The following is an 11,846-nucleotide window of genomic DNA, read 5'->3' on the forward strand; positions in this document are numbered from 1 at the left end:
CTGGAGAAATTTTTCATGAGTGCTGGTCTCTATTAGACTTGATAGCTTACTGCAGTCCCAAATAAGTGCCACTGTAAGTAGCATGAAACCAAGAGTAAAGCTGAAACTAATTGTCATTGCCCCTGTTTGTTGGTTAGTCCCAGGTGCATTTGGCACTTTGGGTATGTAGCCCGGGCTACAGGAAACCATTCTTGTGTGAGAAGTTCAGACTGGAGTCTTGATGTGTGTTCATTCTCTTTTTCTTCACACAGATTAGAAAGCCAGTCTATTTTACTGCTAGTTCTGGCATTTGTAGATGTGATGTATGTTGCACTTACAGGTGCAAAATGTATACCCCAAGATATTTACTCTTCTAAAAGCCTAGAAAAAAATTAGAAGAGGTATTTTTGAAGTAGTTGTTAATTTTTAAAACAATAGGGGCAAGAAACTATTAAGGTAGTCTAATGAAATTATGGATTAGATGGATTCCTGATTTTTAATTAGGACCATAAGACCCTGAATAAACTTCTTTAGAATCACATTTTCTCAAAATTACAGCAGTTTTAATGATTGTTCATCAGTGACATCACCATAGAGTGTTGTTTTGCAATGTGCATATTGATCCTAATATTGTTACTGTCTCTCCAGTTAAGTGTTCAACTGTTGTTGGGGTGACAAATGTTTACAGATTTATTTGAATGTAGTTCTCTTGATTCCTTAAAGTTTCCTACCTGTTGATGTGTAAAAATATCCTAATGAAACATTGGGGTTTTTCCTGAGTGTTGTTTATCAGTTATCACTATGCACTCTTGTTCTGTTAATGGCAAGTGTTTTGACTGGCTGCTTATTTCCAGAAGAAGCTGTTTCAGGGCTGGTGTACGCTACTATGTAAGAGGTAAAAGAAAAAACTGATTTATGTGTTCCATCTGCGCATGTGAGTTACCTTTAAGAGTAATTGCTGGATAATGGCATGCAAAAAACCCATTGTTTAGTTTGTTTTGATTCTTCCTCCAAAGAAAATATTAAGAACTGAAGCATTTTTGGTATTTATTAAAACTTACTCTTCTTCGTATCTTTAAGACATAACTGCAAAAGTTTTGTAGTGATTTTTAGCAGATGGCTATCTTCATTGATGCTAAATGCAAGTGTGTAATAGCCCTTTTGGTCTAGAGGTAAATCCTGATAAGAGCATCACTGGTGCTGGCAGGGGAGCCCTGAGTGGTGTTCTCTAATTGTTTCAAGTTAAAAAGCAAACAGGGCAATGAATTTAATTTACTTTTTCTGTTCTTAGTCCAAACATACATGCTTTTGAAGAAATTTGTCTGTTTCTGCAGTACCATTGTAACAGAATTGTGAATATTTTGGTCTAAGAGCACTGGTATTTTTTTTCATATTAAATGATAATCTGTAGTGCTAGAAATACCAAAATGTGTTAATGTGTTAACTTAAAGAAGCACAGTTCTGCTTAAATTTGGTACAGATCATATTAAACTTTTACCAAGGTTGTGTTTAATTTTATGTTGTCAGGCAGCTCTGTGCTTCCTGTGAGGGCTTGGAAGGGCAGGAAGCTTTTTGCTGATGTGCTGTCACTGTTTTGCAGGCAGGCTGAGCCGGCTAACATGGTCTTTTTCCTTCACAGGTATTGATTCAGAAGGGCACGCTGCTAACTTTGTTGAGACAGAACAAATTGTGCATTACAAGGGGAGCAAAGCATCGTTTGTTCAGGTAAAGCCACTGTAAGAAACATAGATACGTAGATAGATAGCTCTGTCTGTGCTTTTAAATATAGATTGCATATAAGATATGCAAATAAAACTAAACAAACAGACTGAATTAGTTTAACAAAATAAACCTGTCTGCTTTATTTTTAAATGTTAAGTGCGTTTTGTAAATTCTGCTGTTTAAAACCATTACCATTCTTTTGCAGACCCGTGGATCTATTCCTTTTTTCTGGTCTCAAAGACCAAACCTCAAGTATAAACCAAAGCCACAGATCAGCAAGTCAGTAAACCATGTATGTGAGTGTTTTTGTCTTGGGGTTTTAACATGTTACTGGGCTCATGTTTGTGTGATAGGGTTGCAAACTGTAATCAGAAGAATAAAAATCAGCAATACTGGATTGAGCATTATTTTTTAAAAGTAATAGCAAGAAACCTTGTACTTCTTATAATGAATTAAAAGGCTGAAAAAAATGCAGGCATCAATGGGAGTAGTTTCTCTTTGGATCCAGTTTGCAGCAGTTTTAGTATCTGTACAATACTCTTTATCTGTAGCATGTTTAATGAGGAGAACTGAGTGGACTGGGAGGAGGAAAGTGGGAATGCTTTGGCACAATAGAGAACATCAAACAGTTATAAGAATCATCAAAAATATTATAATGGTGATTCCTTGTAAAGCACAGATCTTAATAGTAGTGTACATCTGTCAACCCATTTCCTTTCTCTTCTAGATGGATGGCTTCCAAAGACATTTTGACTCACAAATAATTAGCTATGGAAAGCAAATGATTGTCAACTTGGTATGCTTTCACTTGTTCTTCCTGAAAAAGTTGTTGTTCTTTTAAGCAGGCTTCTGAGTAATTCTGTCTTTGTTTTCACTTTTCCCAGGTTAACCAAAAAGGCTCAGAGAAGCCTCTTGAGCAAACCTTTTCAAAAATGGTGAACAGCATGGCAAATGGAATGGTCAGGTACATGTGACATGAAGTGACACATTTTGTGTTACAAGTTAAGCATTCCCTCTGAGACTCACAGAGGGGTCAGCTCTTCAGGGGCCTTTACCAGTTCTGTGATTTGTTTGCATTTTATATTTATGAAGTAACTTGCTAAGAGAGGACACAGGCAGAATAAGGAAGGAAATTAAGAGGCAATGGTAATTCCAGTATTGGAGCCATAGTATGCAATGGAGATCGTCTGCATTTTGGGAAAAAGAAAATCATGCCCTGTAGAACTAGCTTCTGGCAAAAGGGCTTGGTTACATTGCTAACTTAGTGAGGGAGTGCTGAGTGTTAGCAAAACTGGATGGAACAGAAGGGGAACAAGCAATTTAAATGCCTGGAGCTCAGTGTAACAATGGGCCAAGAGTGGAGAATCCAGTTGGATTATGAGAAATTCCATCTCTTTGTGGGATACAGAGTGCAGTACACAATTTTACAACCTGTCTGTACTTGCTTTTGTTAATTTCTGGAGGGAGAGCTTGTGTCCATCTCACACAGCTATTTGCCCCTCTACCTTATCCTTGAAATTACTGTGCCATGGCTTTTTTATTCTGTGCATATTTGCTATAAAGTCATCTGGTTTAAACCAAGATGTGAAATTATGTGAAGGTGCATTTTGGTAATGTACTGTGTATGTTCAAAAGTGGTGTTTGGCAGCCCTATTTTACTACTGCTATCAAAATCCACTTTCTTGGTTAATTGTTTTTGATGGTGTTGACCTGCCAGAGACTTCAGTTATTTGTTTCAGTGTTCATCTTTCTTCATGCATAGTCTTGAAATCTTGTCAAATAACTTTTGGGTTATGAATGCTTGAGGGGAGGAGTGTAATGCCCTGTTATTCATAGCAAACATATACACATAAATGTTTAATTAATCAAGTACCACTCATTTAGAGTACTTCTTGCCAGAAATCAGCTGTTAAAATTTTGTTCCAAGTCAGTAGCTTCAAAGTGAACAGAAAACAAAAGAATCATGGTGGGGGAAAAAAAAGACATTAAGATTTGTATCCCTTCTGTACTTTCTGGAGGACAAATATTAGCCAGAACATTGAATGGAACATACACAGAACTTGGAACACAATGTGTGCTTCCCCAGACTAATGGCATTTTGCAAAGAATTTTTAATGGTGTCAACATTCACACTAAGGGTGCAGCATCAGGAAGATGACTTTCAGCACAACTGCAGATTTTGCCAGTGCTCTGTCATCTCTGAAGAAAAACAAGTCCTCTGTCACTACCTGTTTTATAGATCAGCCTCTTACTGTAGAATTTTCTGTAACCTTCACTGCAGTACATACATAATCTGAAAAAGTGCTTCTCTCTTGAACAGATACGTGGCGTTTGACTTCCATAAAGAGTGCAGTCGGATGAGGTGGGATCGGCTTCAGATTTTGATGGATCAACTGGCAGACCAGCAAGATGAGTTCAGGTAAGGCTCTGCAGTTCTTTCACCTCTGTGCTGTTAAAATGAGACAACTTCTCAGAGTTTCTATTGTCTTGCATTAAGGCACAGTAATACAGACCTTCTGTAGCCATCTGTGAAGAAGATGCATCTGTGTGCATTAGTGTGTCCATGTCTCTGCTGACACCATGTGCAAGGTTAGACACAAGGTTGGGGATTGGATGAAGAGCCCACGTTGCCTCTCCATAAAGTGGGTCTGAGAATTGCAGCAACCCTGAGTTGTGACAAGAGCTGCCTTTGTAAGGTTGGGTGGAGAGTTGGACAAAGAAATGAATGTGCATACAACTGGAGCTATTTAAAAGCAAGACTCTTTAGGTTATATTTGTTTTCATCCATAGTAATTCTGGGTCGTATTGACAGCAAACTGTTCTGCCTTGTAGTGTAAAACACTGGGTGTTCCTTCCACAGGCATTTGTAAAAGTGTTTTCTCTAACACAAATTGTTGTGGCTCCAAACCTTGCATTGGCATTGGTTGTTACCCCTTGCTAATATAACTAACCCACAGGCAAACACATTCTTATTTTCTATATCAAAATACAGAAAATGTCCAAATCAATTTAAATCTTTAGTCCCACAAGTAGATTTTTGGTCATAGCTACTTGTAGACCTGTAGATTGCTAGGGAAATAGTTTCGTTTGTTCTGCTTTTCTGAGTGCTTCCTTCCTGTTCTTGAAGCCTTATGACTAAAGTACAAAGTAGATTAGCTAAAACATTAGAAAACTAGCAGTGGTATACTCTGTCCTGACAAAATAAAATGAGGTAAGGTGTGGACTAGAACAAGAGTCTTGTTAACGAAGTCTCTTGCCTGGAGTGATGGCTACAGGAATGATATAAATTAATCAGCTTATAGTTAATATTCTCTGTCTACCACAAAAAAAACAGGCCTTAAAAACTCATAAAGACCTAATGAATAAATTGACTTTGAGCACCTCAAATAAGGAGAAATAAGATTGCAGTTTTTTCTTATATAGCAAGGATCCTTTATTCTTAGAATTAATACTGAATCCTTTAACTTGTTTACTGTCAGCTGCCACTGGAGGCATAGAAAATAACCAGATTTCCTTGAAATGAAAACTTAAAAAAAGCCATCTCTAAAACAAGATATGAAATTGAAGACTCATTCTCAAGGCTGGCTCTAACTTGTTTTATTTCATTTGTAACGACTGTTGCTTAAATAGGAACAGAAAAGTCTGAGTTTTAATCGTCACAGAAAATAGTTTTGCAACCCCTAGGGAGGTAAACAACTCTTATTTTCTGCGGGCTAAATCCAGTTGTGGAAGATCTGTCAGAAAGGAGAGCTGGGTTTGTGGAGGTGTTCTTTGTTAGTTTTTTAATTTTTTAGAGCAGCTATAGGAGATGCAGCATTTAAGAACAGACATTTCTAGTTAAATAGGATAATAAAAAACTATCTTATCCTAATATCTGTTGTAGCCAGAACCTGGGGGGAAAAGGAAGACTTCACAAGTATTATTGTCGCTGTAGTCTTCAACAATGTAAAACATGGTGTAACAAAACTAGCTCAAGAGCGATGAAAATTGCGCTTAAGAAGAAAAAACAAGGTTAATCAAAGTAAATTCATGTGTTTCTAAGGCTCCTGATAAAAATGCTGAGGCTCTTGATAAAAATGCTCTACAGTAAGAGTGGATTATATGCTAATCCAGAGTTCATAATTACATTTGGAGTAACTTAATCTATGGATTATAATCTGTAAAACTGTAGAAAACTGGAAGTTTTGTGCTGTGGCAGGACAGGCATATTTCTGTGCCGTTCACACATCCAACTGATAAGTAGATTGGAATATTTGTTTTGTTGTAATGCATGTCTGCAATTCAGTATTTAAAATGAGCTGTTTGCCATCAACTGCTGGAAAAACCTGGTTTAGTGGATTTAAAAGATGAAGGTAATAATTAGCATATGCAAGGTGGAATATCTGGTTCCCCCCCATGTTCATATAATGGAGAGAATAGCATGTGACAGTAGCAGATTCTTCCATATTTTGCAAGCACCCTTAAAAAATCTGAGTACCTTCCTGGAAGAAATGTGCCTGACAGCTTTTTATGCATTGGTGACTGGGTTGAACTGGTGACCACTTACCAACAAATCTGGTTACTTCTGCTGCTTAGCTCTGCTAATGATTTTCATATCTGTGGAGCTGGGACACTAAAATAACTGGAAAAAAAACCCCACAAGTCCCTGATTTTTGCACCAGAAGTTGCTCTTCCCAGTAGCATATAACTCAATATTGCTGATTGACTTTCTGAATGGTAGGAGTGAATACTGCCCTGAGATTGCTAAATGTTCATCCATTGGTGCTGTTTTTCAGCATGGCAGGAATTCAGGGAGACATCAAAGTTTGAAGACATGGCTGAGCACTCATCAAATGCTCAGGACAGTTGTGGTTGGGTTGTTAGGATATTTACACGTGAAACCATGTGGTTTATATGGACTGTTATCTCTAAATATGTATGTTGTGTGTGTTAGTTACTTTCTAGTTGACTCGGAGGGTAAAACTGTGACTCAGCAGGAAGGAACGTTCCGCAGTAACTGCATGGACTGCCTGGATCGGACTAACGTCATCCAGAGCTTGTTGGCACGCAGGTCTCTGCAGGCCCAGCTGCAGGTAAATGCTTTACTCTTCTTTGACAAGCTGGAAGAGGAGAGAGGCTTTTCATTTGGAATGGAAATGTCATTTGAATGCTCCGGTAAGAGCTTGCATAGTGGAGTTATTGTACTACTTGCCTGAGCTGCATTGACTAGACTCAAGTTTGAGAAATACAGCCTTTTTTGAAAGCAAATCCTAATTTTTCTTTCAAACTCCTAGCAAGCCTCAATGTGCTTTTTATTCCAGAGACTTGGTGTTCTGCATGTGGGACAGAGAATTGAAGAGCAGGCAGACTTTGAGAAAATCTACAAAAATGGTAGGCTGTTTATAGAGTTCAAACAATGACTTTTTCTCTGCAGAGAGTATATAACTTCCTTAATATTTCTTATCATTTTCCTATTCACAGCATGGGCTGATAATGCTAATGCTTGTGCCAAACAATATGCTGGAACTGGTGCCTTAAAGACCGATTACACAAGGCAAGTCAGCATTTCTTGTAAGGGCCTTCTGGGTTTTTAAGCATGTTTGGGATTTCCTTCAAGCCCTCATATCTGAGAAGATTATTAGTCTGGGGCTGAGGCTATAAATGAGTTTTTTGCAATGGTTCAGTTGGTAAAAAGTCAGACTAAAATCTCCAGATTCCATGCTGTGTTTATATGAAAGTAAAGGCTATTTGGAAATGAAAACCAAGGCAGTGTGCCATGAAGATGCACATTTATGTTGTCTGATGGAAAGAAGTGTAATTTTATTTTACAATTTTGTTACAAGTATGCGTGGTAGTAATGCAGAGGCAGCACTAGATAAATGTATTCCTGTGCAGGTGTTCATTTAATGTAGTACACATCTGGATAGTGATAGAATGTAAATCTGAAATTATAGTCCTCAATGCATACATATATTACATATTGTTCACAATTTCTCTTTGCAGAACTGGGAAGAGAACTCAGTGGGGCTTAATAATGGATGGCTGGAACTCATTAATACGTTACTACAAAAACAACTTTTCTGATGGATTTAGACAAGTAAGTAAAGCTTTTAACCATGGGGAATTGTATTTGATAAACATTGTTGTGCATTCTAACTCTTGCCCTCCCTTTCTCTTCCAGGATGCAATTGATCTTTTTCTTGGAAATTATTCAGTGGATGAAGTAGAACCTGCTAGTCCTTTACATGTCAAGAAGGATTGGAAGTTCTTAGCTGTGAGTATGGAGACTTTATTTGTAGTAAGAGAAACACAACAATTCAGTCACTGGCTTCATTATGCCTGAGTAGGACTTGTCTGTTAGTCATGAAGCATCCCTGTCATCTGGTAATGTTTCTGTGACACCTGCTTATAGGATTAAACCCAGACTGTTCCCTTGACAGAAAATGGAGTGTCCTTGAGGTATTGGAAAATCTGCTGCTTGCTTTTTTTCAAATACGCTTCACCAGGTGGAAGGGGGAATATTCTACTAGTCACTATCAATGACTGTTGTCTTCTGCAGAAGAATCTTGTGGACTTCTTTTCTCACACTTCATGCAGGAGCATAGATTGTAACACAAATCCCTCATTCTTTTCACTTTTTTCACCTTTCCCTTCCTGTTTTGAAATGGGATTTGGGAACATAATGGGTTTAACTGGTGTATTTATCTGTTTTTTAAACAAAGCATACGCCTCAACCTCTCTTTTAATGCACAGGAAGTGTATTTCAATGCTAAACATAATTATTAAATAGAGTCTTCCAGATTCTGGAACTATCCAAACATTTATTTGTACCTGAATGCAGGTGAATTGAGAAGCAAAGCAAGTAAATAGCTTAACAGTACCATCCATCTTAAAAGAAAGGAAGGAATATATGTACTTCTGTATCAAGTGATTATTCTGTTTCTCTTTCCTCAGTTGCCTATTATTATGGTGGTTGCTTTCTCCATGTGCATTATTTGTTTGCTAATGGCTGGTAAGTCACTATTGAGTTTAATTGTATAAAACTGGCTTATTTCTCTGTGAATTTTGTGTAAATTGTTACCAGTAACTGTTCAGTGTAGAATTGCTTCTCAGTCATTCTAAAAGGTGCTTGAATATGGCTCTGGAGATTGAGGTTTAGCACTGTATCATTAGTGTGGAAAAAATGGAGATGCTATAGAAAACAATATTAAAACTCATGCAGAAATCAATTAAGGGACAGTTAATTATCTCCAAATTTAGATGCACCTGTAGCTTTATTGTAGGCTGGATGAAGCCCCAGAGGAATACCTATCTAATTTTGGGCAGAAAGACAATTCAGAGCTGTCAGATACAGGCATAAACCTGGTTCTGATGGATTTCCCTTTAATCTAAATCTGTGTTGGGAGTGGTGAAGGTTTTTGCCTTCTGCTTTTGCCTTGAATTTTCTAACACTGTTGCCAGTAGAGTTCTTGGCTGACTTCCATAGATCTCTATTCAATGTATTCCAAGAACTGCGTGGCAAGTACAAATATTCCAAAGTAAGGAAACAGAAGAAGATTTGTGTAAGACTTCTGGTTTCATTTGACAACAAATCTCTGAGGGAGAGCTTGAAATATTTGCATTTGTCCTAAAGTAAAACTGTCTGCTAATTGGAGATAATGAGCTAAAAGGTTTATCTGACTCTTCTTCTCAGGTGATACATGGACTGAGACACTGGCCTATGTGCTTTTCTGGGGAAGTGCCAGCTTTGGAACTTTTGCTATCATCCTTTACAACGGCAAGGATTTTGTAGATGCACCCAAGCTGGTCCAGAAGGAGAAGATGGACTGAATTTGTGTGTGTGGAAAGCGGCTTGGTACTGAGGATTCTTCAAGCCACACTTGGAGTCTCTACTGACCTGCTTTCCACACCAAAAATGCCCTTATGAACATTCTTCCTTGGCAGTGGGGGGGTCAGGGGTAAGGAAACGGTGTCCTGTGGTGGTGGTAGCTTTCAACTGAGACCTGACTTGACAGTCTTAGTTGCAATGGTCTTTGGAATATTGCATTAGTGGACAGGGCTCCACTCTTTCTGGGGTAATGCAAAGACAAAAGCCAGCTTTTTGGTGTCTGGAATGTTTTTGGAGCTTAAGTGGACTGCTTAAGCTCATGCTCCACCTGGGTTGTTCCAGCTGGTTTTTTGGCCTTGACAGGAGAGCTTTGATGCTGTTCGTGTCTCAAAATACCCAAATGTTGAAGCATTATTAATGGAACATCTGTTAGGGATCTCTGAACAAATATGGCTTCTTACCAATAAAAAGTCCTGGTCCAGACTTACAGCTGGATTACGTTCGTTGTGATAAAGTCTGTGTTAAGGAGTCCTTCGTGCATATCAGTGTGTGGATTCTTTTCACTAAATATGAAAGATTTTTGAATCCTAATGCTATTCTAAAATGAGGTTTATGTCCTGTCTTGTTTATCTAGAACTGATGCAATATTCTGCTAATCATTGTTTGGGTGAAAGGGCAGTGTAATTGGATGTTCCCGAAGTTGCAAATGTCTTGCACTGTTTCAATGCTACAGTCTCCATATGAAAATCCAGTAGTTAGCGAGTTAAAATGTAGAATTTTCTTTCTGAAGATGTAAACAAAAATCAAAGAATGTAAAAGTCCTTTGCAGTGTTTATTGAACCTTCCTTATGCTAAAGTTCCAAAGTACTTCATTACTTTAAGAATGGGTCACAACATAAAAGATGAACTTCATATTGTTTTGCTAGTCAGCTGCTTCTATCCTTGGTTATATTGAAATAATTTATTAAAGGAGTAACAGCCTGAGAAGAAAGCAGTAAGTCTAAACTCTGAATTTCTACTTGGGAGCAGCAGCTTGCTTTTCATGCATGATACTGTAACACAATCTTTTAAGAAAAAAAAATCTGCTGACTAATTTGTGCTGGTTAATGTGTGTCTTTAAATTTAGTGCTTCCAAGCTGTATAAAAATAAGGACCAATTTTAAACTATTTTGTCACTTATTTTATATGGTTTGTTCAAAACCAGACATGGAACTTGCTTAAGGCGCTGTGCATTGTTTAATATTTCCTGTAAGTACAGCTGTATATTCAGATTGCGAGTATAAAATTTAAATGGGGGGAAGGGACAAACATGTAGAATACTACTAGGGCTAGCACAGGTGTCACTATTGAAGCTAGAACACAAAACACTGATACTCCAGTGTTACCTTGTGTTATGATTTTATGACTGAAAATATGTACAGATTTTTTTTTTTTTTTTTTTTTCTTTTGCAACTGTTCATTTTAACCTTGAATGTTTCTGGAGGCCTCTCTGGGTTTTGTGTAAACATAACCTGTTCATGAGCACTAGTACTTGCAAGGTATCCATTTGCATCTAGATGCTATAATGGAAAAATACCAGTTGGTGGCTAACTGGAAAATCCTCCTAACTTAAAATTTTCAAAGGTGAACTCCCTCATGGGCACAAAGTACAAGAACATCATAGACTCAATATTTGAAAGCAGTGGTTCTGGTGGCTCAATGGCAGGTGGAGTTTGAAACTTGGCTCAGTTGTCTTGCAGTCTAGAACTAAGTTGTTGCATCTTTGGTGAAGAACTTGTTGCAGCAAAGACCAAACTTGAATTGCTAATATAAAAGGTTTGTAAGACTTAGAATAATGTAGGTTTTAGAAGTTGGAAGGCACCTGTGTTTCAGTGCTTTGCAAAGAGTCTGTATTTCTAAAATCACAAATGGTGTACTACTCTTAAATGACAATAAAATGTTCAGCTTTTCTAGATGTGCTGTCTGCAGTGCCTTTTGTGCTTTGGAGCAGACTGTTCTCAAATCATTCCTTAGGAGCTGTTTCACACCTGAAGGCTGCTTCAGTTTTGTGTGTGCTCGTTGCAGGGATCATCACTCAAACTGTGCTGATCTCAGGCAGAGCCTGGTCTCAGTCTGCACTGTGAGATGTTCTGCTCCTCTCAGCCATGTTTCTGTCTGGAGCACCTGTGCCTGGAGTGCTCCAGTACTGCATTTCCAGTGTCACCTCTGCTCAGGGCCAATGGCTCTTTGCCTCTTTCCTCACAAGGGCACCCTTATTAACCATACCAATAGGTGAAAATTCAAGGTGTCTTCCTCCTTTCCCTTTTACCTTTGCTAGGTGAAGAGACTGACACGCACA

At 38.1% G+C, this 11,846-nt stretch overlaps 1 protein-coding gene across 1 annotated transcript in view; it reads left to right on the top strand.

Annotated features, from left to right (window-relative positions):
- SACM1L (SAC1 like phosphatidylinositide phosphatase) overlaps positions 1 to 11,462 on the top strand; it is a 29,300-nt gene extending 17,838 nt beyond the window's left edge. Inside the window, exons 8-20 of the mRNA XM_066556284.1 lie at positions 773 to 874; positions 1,619 to 1,704; positions 1,907 to 1,993; positions 2,429 to 2,497; positions 2,586 to 2,665; positions 4,022 to 4,120; positions 6,635 to 6,773; positions 7,002 to 7,071; positions 7,162 to 7,234; positions 7,684 to 7,777; positions 7,862 to 7,954; positions 8,635 to 8,692; positions 9,374 to 11,462. Of these exons, the coding sequence (XP_066412381.1) occupies positions 773 to 874; positions 1,619 to 1,704; positions 1,907 to 1,993; positions 2,429 to 2,497; positions 2,586 to 2,665; positions 4,022 to 4,120; positions 6,635 to 6,773; positions 7,002 to 7,071; positions 7,162 to 7,234; positions 7,684 to 7,777; positions 7,862 to 7,954; positions 8,635 to 8,692; positions 9,374 to 9,510 (1,187 nt within the window). The 3' untranslated portion in view covers positions 9,511 to 11,462. The remainder of the gene's footprint in view (positions 1 to 772; positions 875 to 1,618; positions 1,705 to 1,906; positions 1,994 to 2,428; positions 2,498 to 2,585; positions 2,666 to 4,021; positions 4,121 to 6,634; positions 6,774 to 7,001; positions 7,072 to 7,161; positions 7,235 to 7,683; positions 7,778 to 7,861; positions 7,955 to 8,634; positions 8,693 to 9,373) is intronic.
- Positions 11,463 to 11,846: the final 384 nt, after the last annotated feature.

This window comes from Molothrus aeneus, chromosome 1 (genome assembly GCF_037042795.1).
Source record: "Molothrus aeneus isolate 106 chromosome 1, BPBGC_Maene_1.0, whole genome shotgun sequence".
Lineage (NCBI taxonomy): Eukaryota > Metazoa > Chordata > Aves > Passeriformes > Icteridae > Molothrus > Molothrus aeneus.